This window comes from Dendropsophus ebraccatus, chromosome 7 (genome assembly GCF_027789765.1).
Source record: "Dendropsophus ebraccatus isolate aDenEbr1 chromosome 7, aDenEbr1.pat, whole genome shotgun sequence".
In the NCBI taxonomy this organism is placed as follows: domain Eukaryota; kingdom Metazoa; phylum Chordata; class Amphibia; order Anura; family Hylidae; genus Dendropsophus; species Dendropsophus ebraccatus.
In genome coordinates, this window is record NC_091460.1 from 101,878,042 (window position 1) to 101,898,382 (window position 20,341).

At 44.2% G+C, this 20,341-nt stretch overlaps 1 protein-coding gene across 2 annotated transcripts in view; it reads left to right on the forward strand.

Annotated features, from left to right (window-relative positions):
• Positions 1-1,631: 1,631 nt before the first annotated feature.
• FRAS1 (Fraser extracellular matrix complex subunit 1) overlaps positions 1,632-20,341 on the forward strand; it is a 352,271-nt gene continuing 333,561 nt past the window's right edge. For both annotated transcript variants that reach the window (XM_069978024.1, XM_069978025.1), the window contains exon 1: positions 1,632-2,014. In XM_069978024.1, the coding sequence (XP_069834125.1) occupies positions 1,936-2,014 (79 nt within the window). In that variant the 5' untranslated portion in view covers positions 1,632-1,935. The remainder of the gene's footprint in view (positions 2,015-20,341) is intronic.

Consider the following 20,341-nt stretch of genomic DNA (forward strand, 5'->3'; position numbering starts at 1 on the left):
ACAGAGTCGCTTTAATGTCCGGGGCAAATTAATGCAATGTTCCTCCCCGCCTTCTAAGAGCCATAGTGCTTTTACTTTTCGACCTAAATGGCTGGTTGGGGTGTCATTTTTTGTGCCATAATGTCATAACTTTTATTTGAATTTATTATTAATTTTTTTCCTGATATATTACTTTAAAAAATCCTGGTGTTTTTTCTTACGTTTACGTGTGGGAAAATAATATTATATTTTAATAGATCGGACAGTTCCGCACGCTACGATGTGTAATATGTTTATTTATTTTTTATATATTTTTATAATGTGCAAGGGGTATTTTAAACTTTTAGGGGGGGGGGTATAAGGTTTTCTATACTTTAAAAAACTTTTTTTATTACTTTTTTCAATCCCATATTTTACTGTAAAACATTCAATTATTAGATCGCATACACTGATCTATGCTATGCCATAGCATAGCATAGATCAGGACTATTGGCAATCTGTAGATGGAGCCTGCTTGAGAGCAGACTCTATACATAGATGGACGATCTGACATGACGGAGGTAAGTGGCTAACCCCTGCCTGTCGGTACGAGTGCTTAACCTGTCACTGACTCCCTTAAAGCCGCGATCGTTACAGATCGCAGCGTTTAAGGGGTTAATGACAGGCAGTTGCAGGATTACAACTGCCTGTCATTATCTCCGTCCCCAGACTTGCTGATGTGTGCTGGACCACTCACACTACAGAGGTCCCGCACACATCTACAGCCCCTGAAGTCAGGAATGTTTAAATACATTACTGCTGGACAGGGCATAGTCAACATAGACATATATAAAAGTATTGTGGACGTGAAGGGGTTAATCTATCTATATAGATACTAGAACATGGCAGTTAAACACGGAGTAAAACTGGAGGAATTCCGCCAGCCTCCATGTTATAATGGAAGTCTATGGGAGCTCGAGGAGGCAAGTGAGCCTACCCCCCCCCCCCCCCCCCCCCCCCCCCCCCCCGCGTTTCCTCCATTACTGGCTATATAGTACATATGTTAGAGGGGTGTGCCAGCATTAGAAAACTATAGAAACAGCGCCACTCTTCTCTTCACCTTGTGCGTGGTATTGCAGCTCACTTCCATTCAGCTGAACTGGGAATGGTAATACTTCACACAACCTGAAGACAAGAATGGCGCTGTTTATGGAAGATAGTAGCTATGTTAAAGCAGCTAATATCTCCCCCACCTGCTCGGCCCCATGCAGCTTGGATCCATGGACATTCGGAGAAGGGGATCAGGTTGCTGGGCGTCACGTGACCCGGTGGAATCTCCGCCGCCGCTGCCGCCTCCTGTGTGACTGGGCTGAGGTGGATACACGATCCCCTCACAGCCTTACATGTAGCGCTGTCTAGGAATATACGGTTATGTCTATGAGCCGCAGGCACATACGGTGCGTTATCTCTATGAGCCGCAGCCACACAGGTATTTCCACTTCCCAGGGGGGTGAGTCTGCACTTGCCCTGCAGGACGGTGCCTCCCCCTCCCCACACTCGCAGCCTGTGTAGCCGCAGGGCACGTCTTCCCTGACTCCTTGTAGTGAGGCACACGCCTCCCCCGGTGAGGAGGCCGCCCCGTGCTGTGTGCCAGGCTCCGGGCAGCTCCTCTTTCTGGGGCAGTCAGTCCCCGGGGAAGGAGGGAGCGGAGAGCTCGGAAAGTTGAGACCAGGAGGAGGAGCCCGGAGTGTGCCCGCTGACTGACACACTCACACGGCCGGGCCACCTTACTGCGGATCCACCTGAGCACAGGACAAGTTTACACCAAGCGTCATTCCAGCTCCAGCAGCAGGATCCGCAGCTGCCCGGGAGGAGAGCCGTGCCTGAGCCGCCGTGCCCGAGCCACCATGGACAGAGCCCCGGAGGAGCGGTGACCTGCGCCCACTCATCGTGTCTGCTGGATTAACCCCTTCCATCATGGACTGGAGCAGGAGCGTCCATGGGCAGGTGGTAGTGATTCTGCTGGGACTCACAGCCCTATCCCCACAGTCAGAAGGTCAGTACTCCCGTATACACACTGTATACGGAGCTCACGGTGCTCACAACTTTTCCTGTAGTCCATTCCCCATAGGCATGAGATGTGTAGAGTCAGCTAATGTGGCTGCTCAGGTGATCGATCATCTCCTGTACACTATGCACACACTCCTAGAGATTCTCTTATCAGTCTGTCTGCGTTATCTGCATGGAGAGGAGTGCCAGGAGGAGGCCACCTCTACCAGTGCCCCAACGCTCTGTACCAGTGCCCCAACGCTCTGTACCAGTGCCCCAACGCTCTGTACCAGTGCCCCAACTCTCTGTACCAGTGCCCCAACTCTCTGTACCAGTGCCCCAACGCTCTGTACCAGTGCCCCAACTCTCTGTACCAGTGCCCCAACTCTCTGTACCAGTGCCCCAACTCTCTGTACCAGTGCCCCAACTCTCTGTACCAGTGCCCCAACGCTCTGTACCAGTGCCCCAACGCTCTGTACCAGTTCCCCAACGCTCTGTACCAGTGCCCCAACTCTCTGTACCAGTGCCCCAACTCTCTTTACCAGTGCCCCAACTCTCTTTACCAGTGCCCCAACTCTCTGTACCAGTGCCCCAACTCTCTGTACCAGTGCCCCAACTCTCTGTACCAGTGCCCCAACGCTCTGTACCAGTGCCCCAACGCTCTGTACCAGTGCCCCAACTCGGGGATATGATGGCTGTAAAGAGTTACTAAAGTACAGACCAGGTACTACCTGCCGCCCTTAGATGATGTGCCCAGTGTGTACCAGTATCCCTAAGGCGACATTCACACGGTCTGTAAATTTGTCCACAATCTGTTCACACTTCCATAGATTTACAGATCCGCAAAAATTACGTCCATAATTTCTGCTGATGAAACGTCCGTAATGTCCGCAAAATCTTTAAATAATATGGATGAGTGATCATTTCAAACCATTCCCACTTTGTTAACTATCACCTTCCCCTTCTTTACTAATGCACAAAAAATCCAGATGCAGATGGGTTAATTATTTGCAGATTGCGGATGATATCGTATACGGTCCTGAAAAACTACTGACTGTGTGACTGCAGGCTTGGTTTATGTTTAGCAGCTCAGCTTCAATATTGTTATCATTATAGTATTAACTTTATTATGTGCCAACAACCTATATCTGTACGCCTATCCATTTCCCGTACGTTACACACATGGTACATACAGCTGGATGGAGTCACAGCTTACATACAGGTAGACCAGCCAGCTATATGTCACCTGTTTTGGCACTTGTGGGTTTAGTGGAGTTCTAGGGGAGATGTATTAATCTTGTATAAAAGTTAGATGTTGTAAAACTAGAGAAGACTGCCAAGCTTGGCGCACACTGTAGATGGTACTGGCGCTGTTTGTTATATACGTTAGATACTTTTCCTCAAACCAATAAATGCTTTTGCGATCCCCATTAGTCAAGTCGGTAGATGATAAAACACGTGGCACCACGGATATACCAATGCCAAGATATAGTAAAGAAGCAGATAAGCACGTCACTGCCTGGCACGCTGCTCTATCCATCTTGTTGCAGGAGTCATGCCGCATAGACGTATTATAGATCTCAACTCCTTCAGTGGAGAAATGGGCCCATCTGCACGCTTCTCCTGGTCAAATGATCAAAACTTCTGATGTTCAAAAGTTTTTCATAGTGTAAAAATTTAAAGCGACTCTGTAACCACAATCTGACCCCCCCCCCAAACCACATGGACCACATGGTCCATAAATACGGATTATGTGCTACAGAAAGGAATGTGGAACTCCCAGCATCATGATTCATTATGATGCTGGGAGCTCCAAAACTATAGCGACTCTGTACCCACAATCTGACCCCTTCAAACCACTTGTACCTTCAGATAGCTGCTTTTAATCCAAGATCTGTTATGGGGTCCGTTCAGCAGGTGATGCAGTTATTTTCCTAAAAAAACAACTTTTAAACTTGCAGCCCTGTGCCCAAAGGTCGTGGCTTAGATTGTGTATGTATTAGGCTGGCACAACCTCTCTGTCCCTCCTCCGTACCCTCCTCATCATTAGGAATGCTCCAGGCAGATTATCTCCTATTCGTCAGCTGTGTGAATACTGAACATGGGCTGGATCATTAAGGCACCTGTGCAATGTTCAGACAGGAGAAAATGTTCCAGTGGCATTCCTAATGATGAAGAGGGTGGGGAGGAGGGACGGAGGGGTGGTGCAAAGTTAGGGCACAGATACTTCCATTGGGCACAGGGCTGCAAGTTTAAAAGTAGTTTTTTAGGTCAAAAACTGCATCACCTGCCGAAGGGACCCCAGGACACATCTTGGATTAAAAGCAGCTATCCGAAGGTACAAGTGGTGGGGGGGGGGACAGATTGTGGGTACAGAGTCGCTTTAAGATACTCATTAATGAAAGGTTGGCCCAACCTGCTAACTTCACTGCGACTCGCCAACTGACTAATGTGTATCGGGGCTTCCTGACTCTTCCTGAGAGGGTTGGGTGTATTCATTTTTCCCCGCCAAACCTATTGCTTACAAAGAGTTAAAGGGGTATTCCGGGAAAAATTTACTTTTCCCGTATCCACAGGATAGGGGAAAAGTAGGAGGGGCCGACCCCTAAACCCACCGTCGAACTCCGTATCGGACTTCGCCGGCTCTGTTATGAATAGAGCTCCGGGGTCAGCACACAACCTGCAGCTCTATTTATTTCTATGAAGTGACGGAAAGAGCGGAGTAAGCCGAAAGAATGTTGAACTCGGCACTTTCCGTCACTCCATAGGCAGATGGCATGCCGACCCGGGGCCCTATTCATAACAGAGCCGGCGAGGTCCGATACGGAGATCGCCGGACGGTTCAGGGGTCGGACCCACTGCGATCTCCTACTTTTCCCCTATCCTGTGGATAGGGGAAAAGTTCATTTTTCCTGGAATACCCCTTTAAGGCACCAGTAGAAGAACCTGGCAGCAGCTTACCCCTGCTGTCTCCATTGGAATTACCGTATATGAATTGAGATTGTTTGTGTATGTGGAAAATGGGAGATACAAATAAACAGTTGTTCGACAGCTAATGAAAATGTATGGGCACTTTTGGCAAACAGGGATTGTACTGTAACACATCTAATCTCTCACCACAGAGGATTCCACTTACAGTTTCCTCGCTGCTTCCCGTATCACGGATTTGTGATTTGTATGTCTGTATCAATATTTGCTTTGTCAGCACTACATCGGCTGTTCATTTTTATTGCTTTTGGATTACTAGACAAGAACGTAGCATCCCTGTGCTCTTATTTATTTACATGTCAGTGGTGTCCCCGGATTTGCCTACTAGACTTATTGATTTGTGGACTGTTCATCATCTATGCAGAGATCCAGACATCACACTCTTGTTGCTGCACCCAGCTCCTGATTTTAGAAGGTTTAACCTGGCACAAGTGTACCTATCGGCTTATGCTTTTCTTTATCCCATCTCTTTGTTAGCATACTCAAAATAACACTAGTGTGTATGAAGAAGTATAAAATCACATCCTCTCTCCTTTATCCACCCCTACCCCTTCCCTTCATTCATCTTCTCTCCTACCTTGGTTGACTGGTGGGTGGAAGAGGGTGAGAAAGAGAGGGAAGCTCAAAGAAAGTTTTGTGTGTGGTCAGCAGAAAGCAGCAGCTCAGAACTGGGGGAAGGAGACTGAATAGATACTAACTAACATGGCATGAATTGTTAGTTTCACCATGGGCAGCAACATATGGAAAGTTAGGTTTGAGTGGAATACCCCTTTAGGTCTTGGCCACAAGATGTCTCTCTTCTCTGCACGCTGCCTGTCTTTAACCCTTTGAGGACCAAGCCCAAAATGACCCTGTGGACCGTGACAATTTTCATTTTTGCTCTTTTGTTTTTTCTTCCTCCCCTTCTAAGAGCTCTAGCACTTTCATTTTTCTATCTACAGGGCCATGTAGGGGGCTTGTTTCTTTTCAAGAATAGGTGTACTATTTAATGGCGTCTTTTATTCTACCATAGCATGTATGATGGAACCCCCAAAATATTATTTATGAAAATATAAACTGTTTAAATTGGAAAAAAGAATGCAATATGGTAACTTTTGGTGGGTTCCTGTGTCTATGTAATGCACTATATGGTAAAAGCGACATGATACCATTATTCTAGAGGTCAGTCCGAACGCAACCACATGCAGGTTTACACAGATTTTGTAAAGTTTTATTTTTTTTTTTAATTAAATCCTTTTGTTTTTGCAATTATTAATAAAACGGCCCTATTGTGACTCTTTTAACGGTTTTAGTTTTTCACCTACAGGGCTGTATGGGGTGTCATTTTTTTGCATCATGATCTCTAGTTTTTATTAATACCATATTTGTGTAGAGCAGACACTTTGATCACTTTTTATACATTTTTTTAATATATGTAATGTAACCAAAAATCAGTATTCCTAGCTTTCCCCCCCTTTTTTCGTTTACGCCGTTCACTGAATGACGATTGTTATATTTTAATAGATCGGACAATTACACACGCTACGGTATATAATGTTTGTTTATTTAATTATTTTTATATGTTTTATTTATATTCTGGGATAGGGGGGGGATTTTAAGTTTTATTGGGGGAGGTGCTTTGGGGTATTGTTAAAAAAACATTTTTACTTTTTTTTTTTCTTTACACATTTTAAGTCCCCCTGGGGGACGATTACCTGCAATCATTAGATTGCAAACACTGATCATTGCTATGCCATAGGCTATGAAGCGCGCTCCGCTCAAGAGTGCGCTTCATAACACAGGACGTACCTGTATGCCCAGGGTTGTCTAGGGACAGGCAAGGTGTACAGGTATGTCCTAGGTCATCTAAGAGGTTAAACTCAGTCGCTCTCTAGTAACAGAAAGAACAAGATAAAACATAAGACTAGGGGATGGACAGTCAGTAAGCCTTTCTGCATGGTGCAAAGAATCCACAATGTCCCTAAAAAGTAAATCAGGGCTTCCCTCTATCTCAGCTGCAGGAGCTCATTGCTTAGTGTAACCCATTCCTTGCTGTTTTGCTACTGTTTCTACTCACATAGCACCTTGCAAAGGCAGTGCATCAACCTTGTCTCCCTCCACATACACCATCTATAGTAGTGTGCTGTAACTCTTCCCACAGTACAGCACCAGCCTGTTCAGTCCAGTGTAGTTTTATGAGTGCTATGTCACGGCATAGTAGTAAGGAGTATGTACACATGTCCCGTGTGCTACGCCGTTTAGGTTAGGGACCCACACGAATCAGAAACTGTGAAGTGGTGTGTAGGCCTATATACTTTGATAAAAATGTATACTAACTCCTGGTGTCAATTTTGATTGTGCTGAGAAGCAGTGAATCAGTGAAAATCAAGTGGATGTGCCGCCATGTCTGTTTTTCTTTATAGAATTACTGTGCTGTGTTGTGACTGGCCAGACAGGTGAAAGAAATGAAAAACCAAACTCTGTCTGTCACTAACCTGGGAAAGAGACGGCACCAAGATGCAGTATGGGAGGAAGACGGCAAACCAGTGGGGGGGCAGTGTAGTGCTCTGAGTAATGTGCTGCTGGGAAACCTTGTGTCCTGGCATTCATGTAGATGTTAGACTTTGTTCACATCTGTATCAGAGGCTCTGTTAGCATGTTGTGCTATTTTGGCTACTAAGATGCCAGATACTGCAATGGGAACTTGACAGAGCTATCTGTAAGGCTCCTGTGGTGTCATGCAAGCAGGAAATGCAACGACAACCTTGTTGTTTTTACATAGTGTAGACTTAGCCTTAAAGGACAACTCCGGCGAAAATTTTTTTTGGCTTATTTAACACACATTACAAAGTTATATAACTTTGTAATGTGGTTAAATACCCGGTCTGGCCCCCTTCCCCCACTTTCCGACCCCCGACCCCCCACCCCGGAAGTTAAAGAATATATACATTACCTATTACAGAAGTGTAGTCAAACGACTACAGGACCGAAGACCAAGTCCACACCAGAAACGATGAGCGCAGGAGTATATACAGTTTACACACGGCGGTGCAACCAAAAGTTATCCAAAAGTAGATGACGTAGTAAATCAATGTTCATTTATTGCAACGCGTTTCGGCCCTATATTATCTAACATGGGCCTTTATCAAGATGCTTGATAAAGGCCCATGTTAGATAATATAGGGCCGAAACGCGTTGCAATAAATGAACATTGATTTACTACGTCATCTACTTTTGGATAACTTTTGGTTGCACCGCCGTGTGTAAACTGTATATACTCCTGCGCTCATCGTTTCTGGTGTGGACTTGGTCTTCGGTCCTGTAGTCGTTTGACTACACTTCTGCATTTGCTTCTCCCACCGTCGGTGGTGATGTCCCCCAGTACAGCTGCGGAGTACACCCCTTCATGCTGCATTTAGAGTTGTGCCTAATATTTGCACAACCTACCCAGGTGAGTGGATCCCTGTCAGATCTTCCTTCCATCCACCTGGTCACTCTTTTCTACACAAGGAAGCGCCCCCTGTCTCCCCTCTTCTCATTACCTATTACGGTTGTCACGGTCCTCTTCTCTGGTGTCGGGTGATGTCAGAGCTGGGGGCGGTCCGGGTCTTCTTCCTCCTCGGCGTCTTCATTGAGAGTGAATGGGAGAGAAAAGGCTGCTGGTGCACATGCGCACCAGCAGCCTTTTCATTGGCTGGAGCGCATCACATGGCTTCCAGCTTGCTCAGCCCTGATTGGCTGAGCTTGCTGGAAGCCATGTGATGCGCTCCAGCCAATGAAAAGGCTGCCGGTGCGCAAGCGCGCTGGCAGCCTTTTCTCTCTCATGGACCCGGAAGAAGGAGACATCGCTGGACGGCGGACGCAGGTGACGGTGAGGCGGACGGCGGCCGAATGGAGTGGCGATCGTCACCGGAGGGATGGTGAGTATGGTGTCTGTGTGTGTCTGTGTTTTTTTTTTTTTGGGGGGGTCTCGCCGGAGTTGTCCTTTAAAATGCATTTTACAGCACATGAACCCACTGAGCCCCGAGAAGAAAGACCCCCCCCCCTTTTGAGACGGCTAATGTAAACAAGTCCCTATCTGTAACTTTGTGGCAACTTTGTACTGCAGGAGAGTTAATAACAGTGAGTTTACAAGCAACTTCCCTTCCAGCATTACAAAGAAGCTACAAAGTTTCAGAGACAGCCAGTTAGGGACTTTATATCAACCATCTCGGAAAGGAGGGGAGACAGAGAGAACATGTCACGCACAGTTTTTTTTGTGTCTTCAGCAGAAAACAGCAGCTTAAAACTGGGGGAAGGAGACTGAATAGATAATAACAATTATGAAAGGAATTATTAGTCTCGCCATGGGCAGCAACATATGAAAAGTTGTGTTTGAGTGGATATAGTAGAGACAATGGTTATATTAATGTCAGATTTAACTTAACACATGCCTGTCCCCTGTGATAGTATTTATCATACTGTCCCTGTTGGCAGAATGAGCTGAGGTCTGTGCACCTGAAGCAATCCTGTGCATCCATTTGTGCTCTCTGGAAATTCTATATTTATACATAATGCGGAGGTTCAATTGTCAGGCTGAAGCATATGGGGGTGGATCTTATATTTGCTCCTTTATGAGTTCGAAATTTAGAGCAAGCAAGACTTAAAACACTGCTCATGAGTATGAATATGTGTGGTTACCAAGCCACTAAGATACAGTTTAATATAAAGCTGAAAATCTCAGTTACAATGTTTCATGTTATTACATATTGTAACATGATATTTTGCCCGATGTAATTTCCATTATATATTTGGACATAAAAATAATTCTTATAACATATTTCAGGTTTGTGGTGAAATAGAGCTACATTAAAGAAGCACTTCACAAAAAATTATTATTGGCCCCCCTGGTAGGCGCTGGCAGCTGATCGGTGTCCCGCAGCGCTGCGTCGTTCCAGTCCCGCAGCGCCGTTCAAATCCGCCACGCGCTTACATCATCCTCTGCTGTGATTCCTCTTCTGTCTCCTGTGATTGTACACCGAAACTCACGCGCTTAAATGCATTCTCTATGCAAGCGCATGACTTCTGGCGTTCAAACACAGGACACAGAAGAGGAGTCACAGCACAGGCGGAAGTAATTTCTCGTCGCTGCGGGATACCGATCTTCTACAGTGAGTATACGTGCCAGCGCGTACTGGGGGCGCTAATAATAATTTTTTTGTGAACTGGTTCTTTAATGTAGCTCTATTTCACCACAAAACTTAAATATGTTAAAAGAATTATTTATCCTCTAAATTAAAAAAAAATTATCTATTCTTCTTAGGCTTATGCCCCTATTCCACGAGTCGTTTGTAGGAGCAAACGAGCGCTATTAGCGCTCGTTTGCTCCTCGTTCCCAGCTGCTGGGGGGGCTGCCCGGGGGATCGCTGATCATCCGGGCAGCCCATAGGATATAGCAGCATCTGCTGCCGACGGTCCTATTCAACGGAGCGACGGCAGCAGATCGCTGCTATATCAGTCGCTTGTTTTTCAACATGTTGAAAAACAAGCGACTGCAACGATCAGCCGACATGAACGATGTCGGCTGATCGTTGCACTCTATTCCACGGGACGAATATCGTTCGTAGCGGCCGTTATCGGCCGAATACGAACGATATTGCTCCTCTAAACGACCCGTGGAATAGGGCCTTAAGGGCTCACTGAAACCTGGAGCTGGCCCAGCCAAAACTTTGTATCTAATTGCAGTTGTTCACTTTTGCTTTCTATCCCACCCCACCCGTGCCACAACTCTTTTCTGCAGAATCTGCAAGAGAAACATTTTAATGTTCCTTACTCTAGTACATATAGTATTTAGGCCCCTCTGTGCCCCCATATACTTGTTAGGTTCCTCTGCTCCCATATACAAGCTAGGTCCATGTGTGTCCCCGTATAATATCTATGTCCTCTCTTAGTAGTTAGGCCCCACTGTGCAGGTAGGGGTTCCTCTGGTATTCAAACTCCCCATGTAGACAATCTCCCCGGTAGGTAATCCCCTCCATCTCCCCAGTAGTAAGCCTTGCCCATGTAGGCATTCCCCCTTTTGTAATATAGAAAAAACAAACACCCATGCCCACCAGGTTCCTGTGCACTTCACCGGCGCATCTCTTCTTCCCTTTTTTTCCCTTGGTGATTGGCATGGTGGGAAGCCAATTTATTTGTGTATAAAGGTGTATACATGGCAGGTCTGGGGCCTTCAGAAGGCCTGTGAAAAAGGCCAATGATCAGCCGACACGCTCATTGGTGCTTCTTATTGCTGCAGTGTCGGGCCAAGTAAAAGGTGCCCCTTACTGCACATAAAATGCAGAGCAAGTACAGTGATGACTAGAGATGAGCGAACCGGCTGAGGTTCGGGTTCGTATGAACCTGAACTCTCGGCTTCTGACTGCCGCTGTCTGCCCGCTCCGTGGAGAGGGTGGATACAGCCAGAGGATTGCCTGGAAAACTGGGATACAGCCTATGGTTATGGCTGTATCCCAGTTTTCCATGCGGTCCTCCGGCTGTATCCACCCTCTCCACGGAGCGGGCAGACAGCTGCAGTCAGAAGCCAAGAGAGTTTAGGTTCATACGAACCCGAACCTCGGCAGGTTCGCTCATCTCTAGTAATAACATTCCACCCCCTCTTTCTCTGCAAAGCAAGAGGCATCATGGGAAATGTAGGCTGCATTAGGAGAACCATAGTAGAGGTGAAGTAGGAATCAATATGTCAGACAACTCATGTCATGTAAGATAGGTATGCAATGAGCAGACCATTCCTCTAGTAGACTCTTTACCTGCCCAGCATCATCTATCAATATGATGCAGAGAAAGTGTTTGAATCTTCACAGCACTGTAATGAAGCAGCTGTGTGGCTCTGTCATTGCAGGGCCTCAAAGATTTAGGGCCTTATTACACCAACCGATTATCTGACTGATTTTTTTGAGCCAAAGCCAGGAATGGACTATAAACAAAGAACAGGTAATAAAGGAAAGACTGAGATTGCTCCTTTTTTCAAATCCATTCCTGGCTTTGGCTCAAAAAAATCTGTCAGATAATCTGGTGTAATAGGGCCCTTAAACACTTTCCCCACGTCATATTGATACATGATACGGGTGGGGAAAGAGTCCACTATAGGGCTTCCCCGGTCGGAACTTCTGTCGCCAACCCCCCTCCCCCCCGAAAAAAAAAAAAATGCCATGGCGTTTTTTCTTTTTTTAATGTTAGCAAAAACTCTGTGGCCAATGTGGTTAGCTTTGAGTCACTGAAATTTTATGAAATGCCATACATACAATTTTTTTTCTGTGGCGTTTTTCTCTCCTCTGATGTTTTATTTTTGGCTATGTGATGTTTCTCTCCCATATAGTTCAATGAAATTTCTTCTGTTAGTCTCAAAAACTCCAAAGGCAAAAAAAAGCCATTCACACCTAAAGTCAACAACGCTTGAAAAAACGCCAAGATAATCTTTGGCAGTTTTTCTGAAGTTTTTTTGGAGGCCAGAAAAATACCACAAAAAAGCTGTGTCTGTGGCACCCTGTGATGCTTTTTTTAAGCAGAAATCTTTTCTTTTGCTTTTTCTTTGCTTTTTCAAACATTAGATTCTCCCCAGTGGTGCAGAGGATAGATGACCTCATCCATTTTTCTATGTCTATATCCATTGAAACAGGTACTCCAATCAAATCAACTTCAAATCAACTGGTTCCAGAAAGTTATAGATTTGTAATTTACTTCTATTAAAAAATATCCAATCTTCCAGTACTTGGAAGTTGTACTATGTCCTGCAGAAAGTGGTTTATTTTTTCCTGTCTCTAGCGCAGGAAAAGTTTGCTTTGAGGAAATGCTACTGCTCTAGACAGTTCCTGACATAGACAGAGGTGGCAGCAAAGAGCACTGAGTCAGAATGGAAAGAATACATCACTTCCTACAGGACATACAGCAGCTGATAAGTACTGGAAGACTTGAGTTATTTTTTAATAGAAGTTTCTCACACCAGTTGATGTGGAGTACCCCTTTAATAATATGTTCTGCTATGTATGCTTTATAATATTCAGGCCCCTTTCACATCCATTTCTTGTGTCTGAATTTGGTGAAAGTAGGCACACAGTGACACACGAAATACCAGCCAAATACGTTAGATGCATAATAAATTTAAAAGGATAAGAAACTAGTATGTTAACGTGTATGGGGGTTTTCAAAAGTAATAGGTGTGCCAAAATTCCCAGGGTGCGGTGAAGTTCATTATATTTTTCTTAAACTTATGTCAGTCAATTGAAGCTCATACTTTGTGGACTATTTTCCGCCAGCCTGTAGTAAGGAGACCACCTGTTGTGTGGTGCTCTTTAAAGCTGGAGCCATAGAGGAATGCAGAGAGCCGTACACTCCAGTGGCAGAATCTATTGCTCTCTAAGCTCATACAGACACACACACACACACACACACACACACATTTACACACACACACACACACATTCACACATTTACACACACACACACGGATTAATGTAGCTGAACATTAGACACTACCAGGAACCTGCGGCTCCCTAAGTATGCTGTTTGTTTTACTGAGATTTCCATCCCCCTAGAGAAGAAAGAGGGGGAGGGGATGTTTAAGGTCAGGCCGGAGATTGTGCTCAAGTTTTTTGTTTCCCACCTTATTAAGCAGGGAGTTCTCTAGAGTTGTTTGTTTTGCCTGTGAATTGAAGGTAGATTAAGGAGGAGATTATGCCAGAATTCCAGAGCCTGATAAGATTTCACCCTGCTACTACATTGTTCAGAAGAGCATGCCCAGTGGGTAGACGGGTTAATAAGGAAGACTGTAAATTCTCCCACACAATATTACCATACGTCCAGGAGTGGAACTGACAGGGCAAAATCATAATGGAAAGATTTACCCAGTTTAAACCCACTCCTGGTTTTGGTTGGAAGAAATACTGGCCAAAAGACAATATAAAGACAAACATAGACAAAGGCTTGATTCACACTTGGTTTGCTCCTAGATTAACACACAAGGTTTTTTTTCTTTGACATTTGTAATCGTTTTTTCAAAAAAATAAACTGGATTCAGAAAGGTATGCAGATTTGTAATTTACTTTTATTTAAAAATTTCCAGTATTCCAGTACTTATTAGTTGCTGTATGTTCTGCAGGAGGTGGGACATGGGATGGTTAAAGAGGGGAAAATTGTTTTTAAAGGGGTAGTCCGGCGAGGGGGCATTTTTTTCCTGACACCAGGGAGGAGGTGGCTGAGGGAAACAACGTCCACTCACCTCCCCGGTTCCAGCGGCGGGTCACCGCTTCGTGGTGTCTGACGCAGGCCCGAGACGTGACGTCTCAGGTCCGCTCAGCCAGTCAGTGACAGAGGCGAGATCCGCTTTAAGTCCGCTCAGATCCCGCCTCTGTCACTGACTGGCTGAGTGGACCTGAGGCGTATCGTCTCAAGCCCGCGTCAGACACCAGGAAGCGGGACCGGAGCGCCGCGGTGCGGGACCCGCTGCTGGAACCGGGGAGGTGAGTGGACGTCGTTTCCCTTAGCCACCTCCTCCGGAGTACCCCTTTAAATCAACTTCTATAACCAAAAGTTATAGAAGTTTGTAAAATACTTTTATTTAAAAAAAAAAAAAATCTCAGGTCTTCTAGTACTTATCAGCTGCTGTATGTCTTGCAGTAAGTGGTGTATTCTTTCCAGTCTGACACAGTGCTCTCTGCTGCCACCTCTGTCCGTGCGGGAACTGTCCAGAGCAGTAGAAAATACCCTTAGAAAACATCTCCACCTCTGGGCAGTTTCTGAAATGGACAGCGGTGGCAGCAGAGAGCACTTTGTCTAACTGGAAAGAACACACCAATTCCTGCAGGACATACAGAAACTGATATGTCCTGGAAAACTGGAGATTTTTTAAATAGACTACTTCTGTAAATTCTGTACAACTCTATTTAACTTTCTGACACCAGTTGATTTGAATGAAACGTTTTTTTTCCACCAAAGTACCACTTTAAAATCAGATCCTGCCTGATCCTTCTTTTTGCAGACAGATGATGGGAGATAAGATGACGGGCCCTTATAACCCTTACACTAGAGGGTTGACCGCTCCTACCAAAATTGTCAAGTTCTGACAACATAGCCAATGTGTATTGCTAGCTTTACTGCCTTAGGCTATGTTCACACTACGTATATTTGAGGCTGTATATTTGAGGCTGTATAGCAACCAAAACCAGGAGTGGATTGAAAACACAGAAAGGATCTGTTCACATAATGTTGTAATTGAGTGGATAGCCACCATTTAATGGCAAATATTTGCTGTTATTTTAAAACAACGGCTGTTATATTGAAATAATGAAAGTTATTTACCGTTATATGGCGGCCATCCACTCAATTACAACATTGTGTGAACAGAGCCTTTCTGTGTTTTCAATCCACTCCTGGTTTTGGTTGCTATGAGGACCTGACATGAGGACCAAATACAGCCTCAAATATACATAGTGTGAACCCAGCCTCACTGTGTTATATAGCACATAATAGACAGAGATGAAACAATAATTCAGCCGGAAATAGTATGGCCAATGGCCAATATTGGAAAAGTTATTTAAAGCGACTCTGTACCCACAATCTGACCCCCCCCCCCCCCCCCCCCAAACCACTTGTACCTTCCAATAGCTGCTTTTAATCCAAAATCTGTCCTGGGGTCCGCTCGGCAAGGGATGCAGTTATTGTCATAAAAACAACTTTTAATCCAGCAGCGCTGTGTCTAACGGCCAGGGCTTACATTTGTATATGCATTAGGCTGGCACACCCTCTCTGTCCTTCCTCCCCACCCTCCTCATCATTAGGAATGCTCCAGGCAGATTGCTTCCTATTCCCCACCTGTGTGTATAATGAACATGGGCTGGATCGTTAATATACCTGTGCAAAGCTCAAACAGCAGTAAATGTTCCTGGATCATTCCTAATGATGAGGAGGGTGTGGAGGAAGGACATAGAGGTGGTGCCAGCCTAATGCATATACAAATGTAAGCCCCGGCCGTTAGACACAGCGCCGCCGGATTAAAAGTTGTTTTTTGGACAATAACTGCATCACCTGCCGAACGGACCCCAGGACAGATCTTGGATTAAAAGCAGCTATGCGAAGGTACACATGGTTTGGAGGGGGGGGGGACAGATTGTGGTTACAGAGTCGCTTTAATTATTTCTTTAAATCTAAATTATATATTAACATTTTTCAAAGAATTTCCTGTTTTATCTTCTAGGCAGGGTTGTCTGTGAAGTTCTCACATTGACATGTTTGTGCTGATCTGCAGGAATACAGTCATGTCTGATCACAGCAGCGGCTGCACGCTCATGACCGCGAACTTCTCTACCTGCATCTAGAGCCTAAGGGTGAGAGAAATGACAGCTTTCCCTTGATAGTGAGCAGTAGTTTCAGGCTATACACTCACATTTATAACTATTATTGGAGTCCTAGCAGCAGAGCAGGGAAGCTGATAGAAATTCAAATTAGGTGCCTATTCATCATCAATAATTGTCGATTAAACGATTGTTTGGCCAATAGTTGTCACCTGTGCTAATCATACATTTCGACATTTGATACTGCCAAATGTTCATGTGCTCTGTATTTGGAGGGTAAAGGGTAAAGGCCCTATTCCACGGAACGATTATCGTCCATATTCGGCCGATATTGGCCGATAATCGTCACGTGGAATAGAAGGAAATGATCAGCCGACATCATTCATGTCGGCTGATCGTTGTGTTGTTTTTCTTTCAAGCGTGTTGAAAAACAAACGACTGTGATAGCAGCGATCTGCTGCTGTCGCTCCGTGGAATAGGTGCGGAGGCAGCAGACCGCCACTATCCTCTATGGGCTGCTCGAACGATCTAGCGATCACCCGGGCAGCCTCCCCATGGCCCCTCCCGCACTTACTCAAGGGAACAAGTTGCAAACTAGCGCTAATAGCGCTTGTTTGCTCCTCATAGTCGCTCCGTGGAATAGGGGCTTAAGCCATGGCCAACGTCCCCAACCCTTTTTTCCTAGTTGATAGTCGGGAGACCTCCATACACCTTATTCTGTCAGTGGCAGTTTTGGACACCTTTAGGCTCTGTTCACACTTCGTTTATGCCCTATGTTTTTTGTTTGTTCCGTGCAAACTCCTGGCACTTACATTAAATATATTCTTAAGACCCCACTGACCTGAGACATGCTGAAAATGTTGATATTTTCTCTGAACCTTAGCACCACACTGAGTGATGGCACCCTTTCTGACCAGCCCCTATAGTATTCATCACTATCTCCATATATCTGTGTACATATGTCATATACACAGGTATACATATATATCTTTACTAACACATTTAGGAAGAGGGAGGTGTGTTCACAGCATGCAACCATGTGATGAATGATGCTGCAAACCAGACAGGAAATGGATGCATTAGGTGCTGCAACCTCATTCATTTGCAATAGTCAGCTGTAAAATTAAATGTTCTGCAACAACTCTGGGTGGAGAACTGGCTGGAGGACAGTGGGCAGTGGGCAGAATGGGAAGACTGTGATGAAGAGCTGAAGAAAATCAATGCATCCTGGTAATTGTAGTATTCAGCAACTGTACAACTGGGAAGTACAGAATTATGACCCCCAAAACAAATAGATTTTAGTGCTTTTAACACTAGGACAGCAATGCTATATGCTTCTGCAACATGTTTGTTTGTTTGTTTGTTTGTTTATTTATTTATTTTTTTTACCTCATGTTGGAGTACCACTTCTTCAATATGCTGTGCAGCCCCGCTCCGCATGTTAGTGCTATAATTTATTTCCTGTGCTCTATAAACACAATATATTTGCATATAATATATTGCGAGTTCTTGTATTTAAACTAAAAAGCTGAAAGAAGAAAACATGATTGAATGGTAAAGTACAGAATGAATCAATATTCCCATTGAACCACAATGGAAATGCTGTAAATGTGAGCCTGCTTTTCAATGAATTGTGCTTGGAAATAAAAATGTTATGAGGTTATAGATTTTTATAATAGAGTTTTGCGTTTGGTTAATATTTTTATTAAGATGTTCATGGCTGGATTATGATTAATATACTATGTTATTTTTTATAGGGAACCTGTCAGCCTCTTTATGTTGCCCTCTCGTAGGGCAGCATAAAGTAATAACACACAGATTTCATATTGTATGAAAGTCGGGTGGTAGGGGAAAAACAGTGATGAAAAGACAGAAGCAACCTGAACCTTGAGACTAACATTTCCGATGGATTTGTTCAGGTCTTTTCTGATTTGCAGATATTTTAATATAGATTTCAGGAGTTCTGGTTTCCTAAAGTTCAAGGTATTTTGCTCAGTTAATCGGTTTCCAATTTGATTTGACTATTTGCAATGCTAATTTTGTAAAATGTGTAAGTTCTAGTTGAAAGCGAGTCAATGTGCATAAATGTATGTTCTTAGCGAAGTCCTGTGTATTAATATCTTTATATAATATATGATATACAATAATAGTAGAGGAACAAATGAACCTTACTTGGAACTAACCCAGGACCACAGGGCATGGATTGTGCATATAGTAACTGTTATGAGCAGGACATTGTACCTGGATCGTCTGAACCCTCATGGTGATCCTTTCATGTCTGTGGAAAGTTTCCCTGTAGAATAGAATGTAAGGGATGGTTGTAGATGGACACCTGTTCCATAGTGTTACTTCGTTGATGTACAGTTTACGTAGCCTTTAATTCCCATCCCATAAATAGTTTGGTGTAATTAATAAGTGATGTGAATTGGCTATCTATGTTCATATGTATTGTAGATGCACACTTTGTGTTTAGTCACCAAAGCTGACATCACAGAAAGGTTTTCCCAGGGGCAAATTCTAAGTAAAATATCTTAAAAGTTATGTTAGGATGTGGTGAGTTGTTACCGGCATAGGAAATTATCCAGCTGTTTCATGAGCCGCATCTTTCCACTAAATCTTCATAGACAAATGATGGAGATAAATGATGGCTGTAATCTAAAATTTAGACTGTGAATGTTGGATTGTTTTCCAAAGTAATTTTTCATTACTCGGTCTTTGACTGTGCATGGATACCGGGGTTGTAAGAGGGGCGATTCATCACTTGTACAGCTGTAAATAAATCGTAAGTCTGGGGTAGTGTTGAGTGGACCTGTCAAACTGTTAAGGGTCATGGATATAGCCATATGACATAGGCTGTATCCATGTTTTCCTGACAGCCCTAGGGCTACATCCAAATTCTGGAGCCCTGGGAAATGATGACCGTTTGGGTTCAGAGAATATTGCTAAACCTGAACAGTTTGACAGATCTGCTCAACACTACACACACGTTTTCATTCAGCAAAAGTCCGGGTGTAATGCTGGGGGTAAAGGTGTTGCATAATTTTGGGTTCTGTTCATATTCAGTTAAAGTTCCCCTCTCATTTTTTATTTGTACATGTGAATGGACCGTGGATTATGAGGGTCGGAGGTCGGTCTGTTGGTATGAAATAACAATTTGCCTTTCCCTCAGACAGTTTACTGCAGACATGTCCATGCCAGTGGATGAATAGCAGACACCCTATTGTCAATGGGCCATTACACTACAGTAAACTGTGTGCTAGAGCAGGGATTTGCTTCCTCAGAGCCATCAAAGTAATACACAGCACTGGTTCCTGGTTAAGAATATAGAAAAATCCAATCAGATAAACACCAGGGATTTTGGAATGGCTTTGGCTTTTCAATAGCCTTACACAGCAGCCATGTACATGAATGACTTTCCATATAATGAATAGGTAGTCCAAGTCCACAGAACAGCAGACATGCAAGTATATTTATGGGCAAGAGAACCCAGTGAGAACATTCCTGTTGTTTGGAGCTGTAAAGGAAAAAGGTGACCACTTCCTGCACCATTCACTTTATACACCTGGATCACATGACCTATCATTATTCTGATGTAATTAGAGTTCTCTGCTTCATACCTTATAATTACTCATGAATTCATGAATGTGTTTGTTGTTCATCATGTCCGCTTCCTGACATTGGTAATCTAGGAACTTAAGGCGGTATTACACCAAATGATTATCTGCTGAGCTTGGTCGCTTACTGACTGTTCTGGCCGATAATCTTTTGATGTTATAGGACATGTCAGATCACTGCTCGCTTCATCCTTCAGCCCTTGTAAAACGGCCTTTAGTTAAGAACACAGAGTTACAAGTTAGTAGACTGTCATAAACTAGAAAATTATGTCTTCTTTTTCCCTTTTATGTGGGTTTTTAATTGTCTTTTTTATCCAGAGATAGAGTTATACATTTATTCACCATAGTTCCCCCTCAGACTGATGGACTTGTTACATCGCTCTTGCCACTTTTCTAGTCCATTCAAAAAGAAATCATGTGATAGGT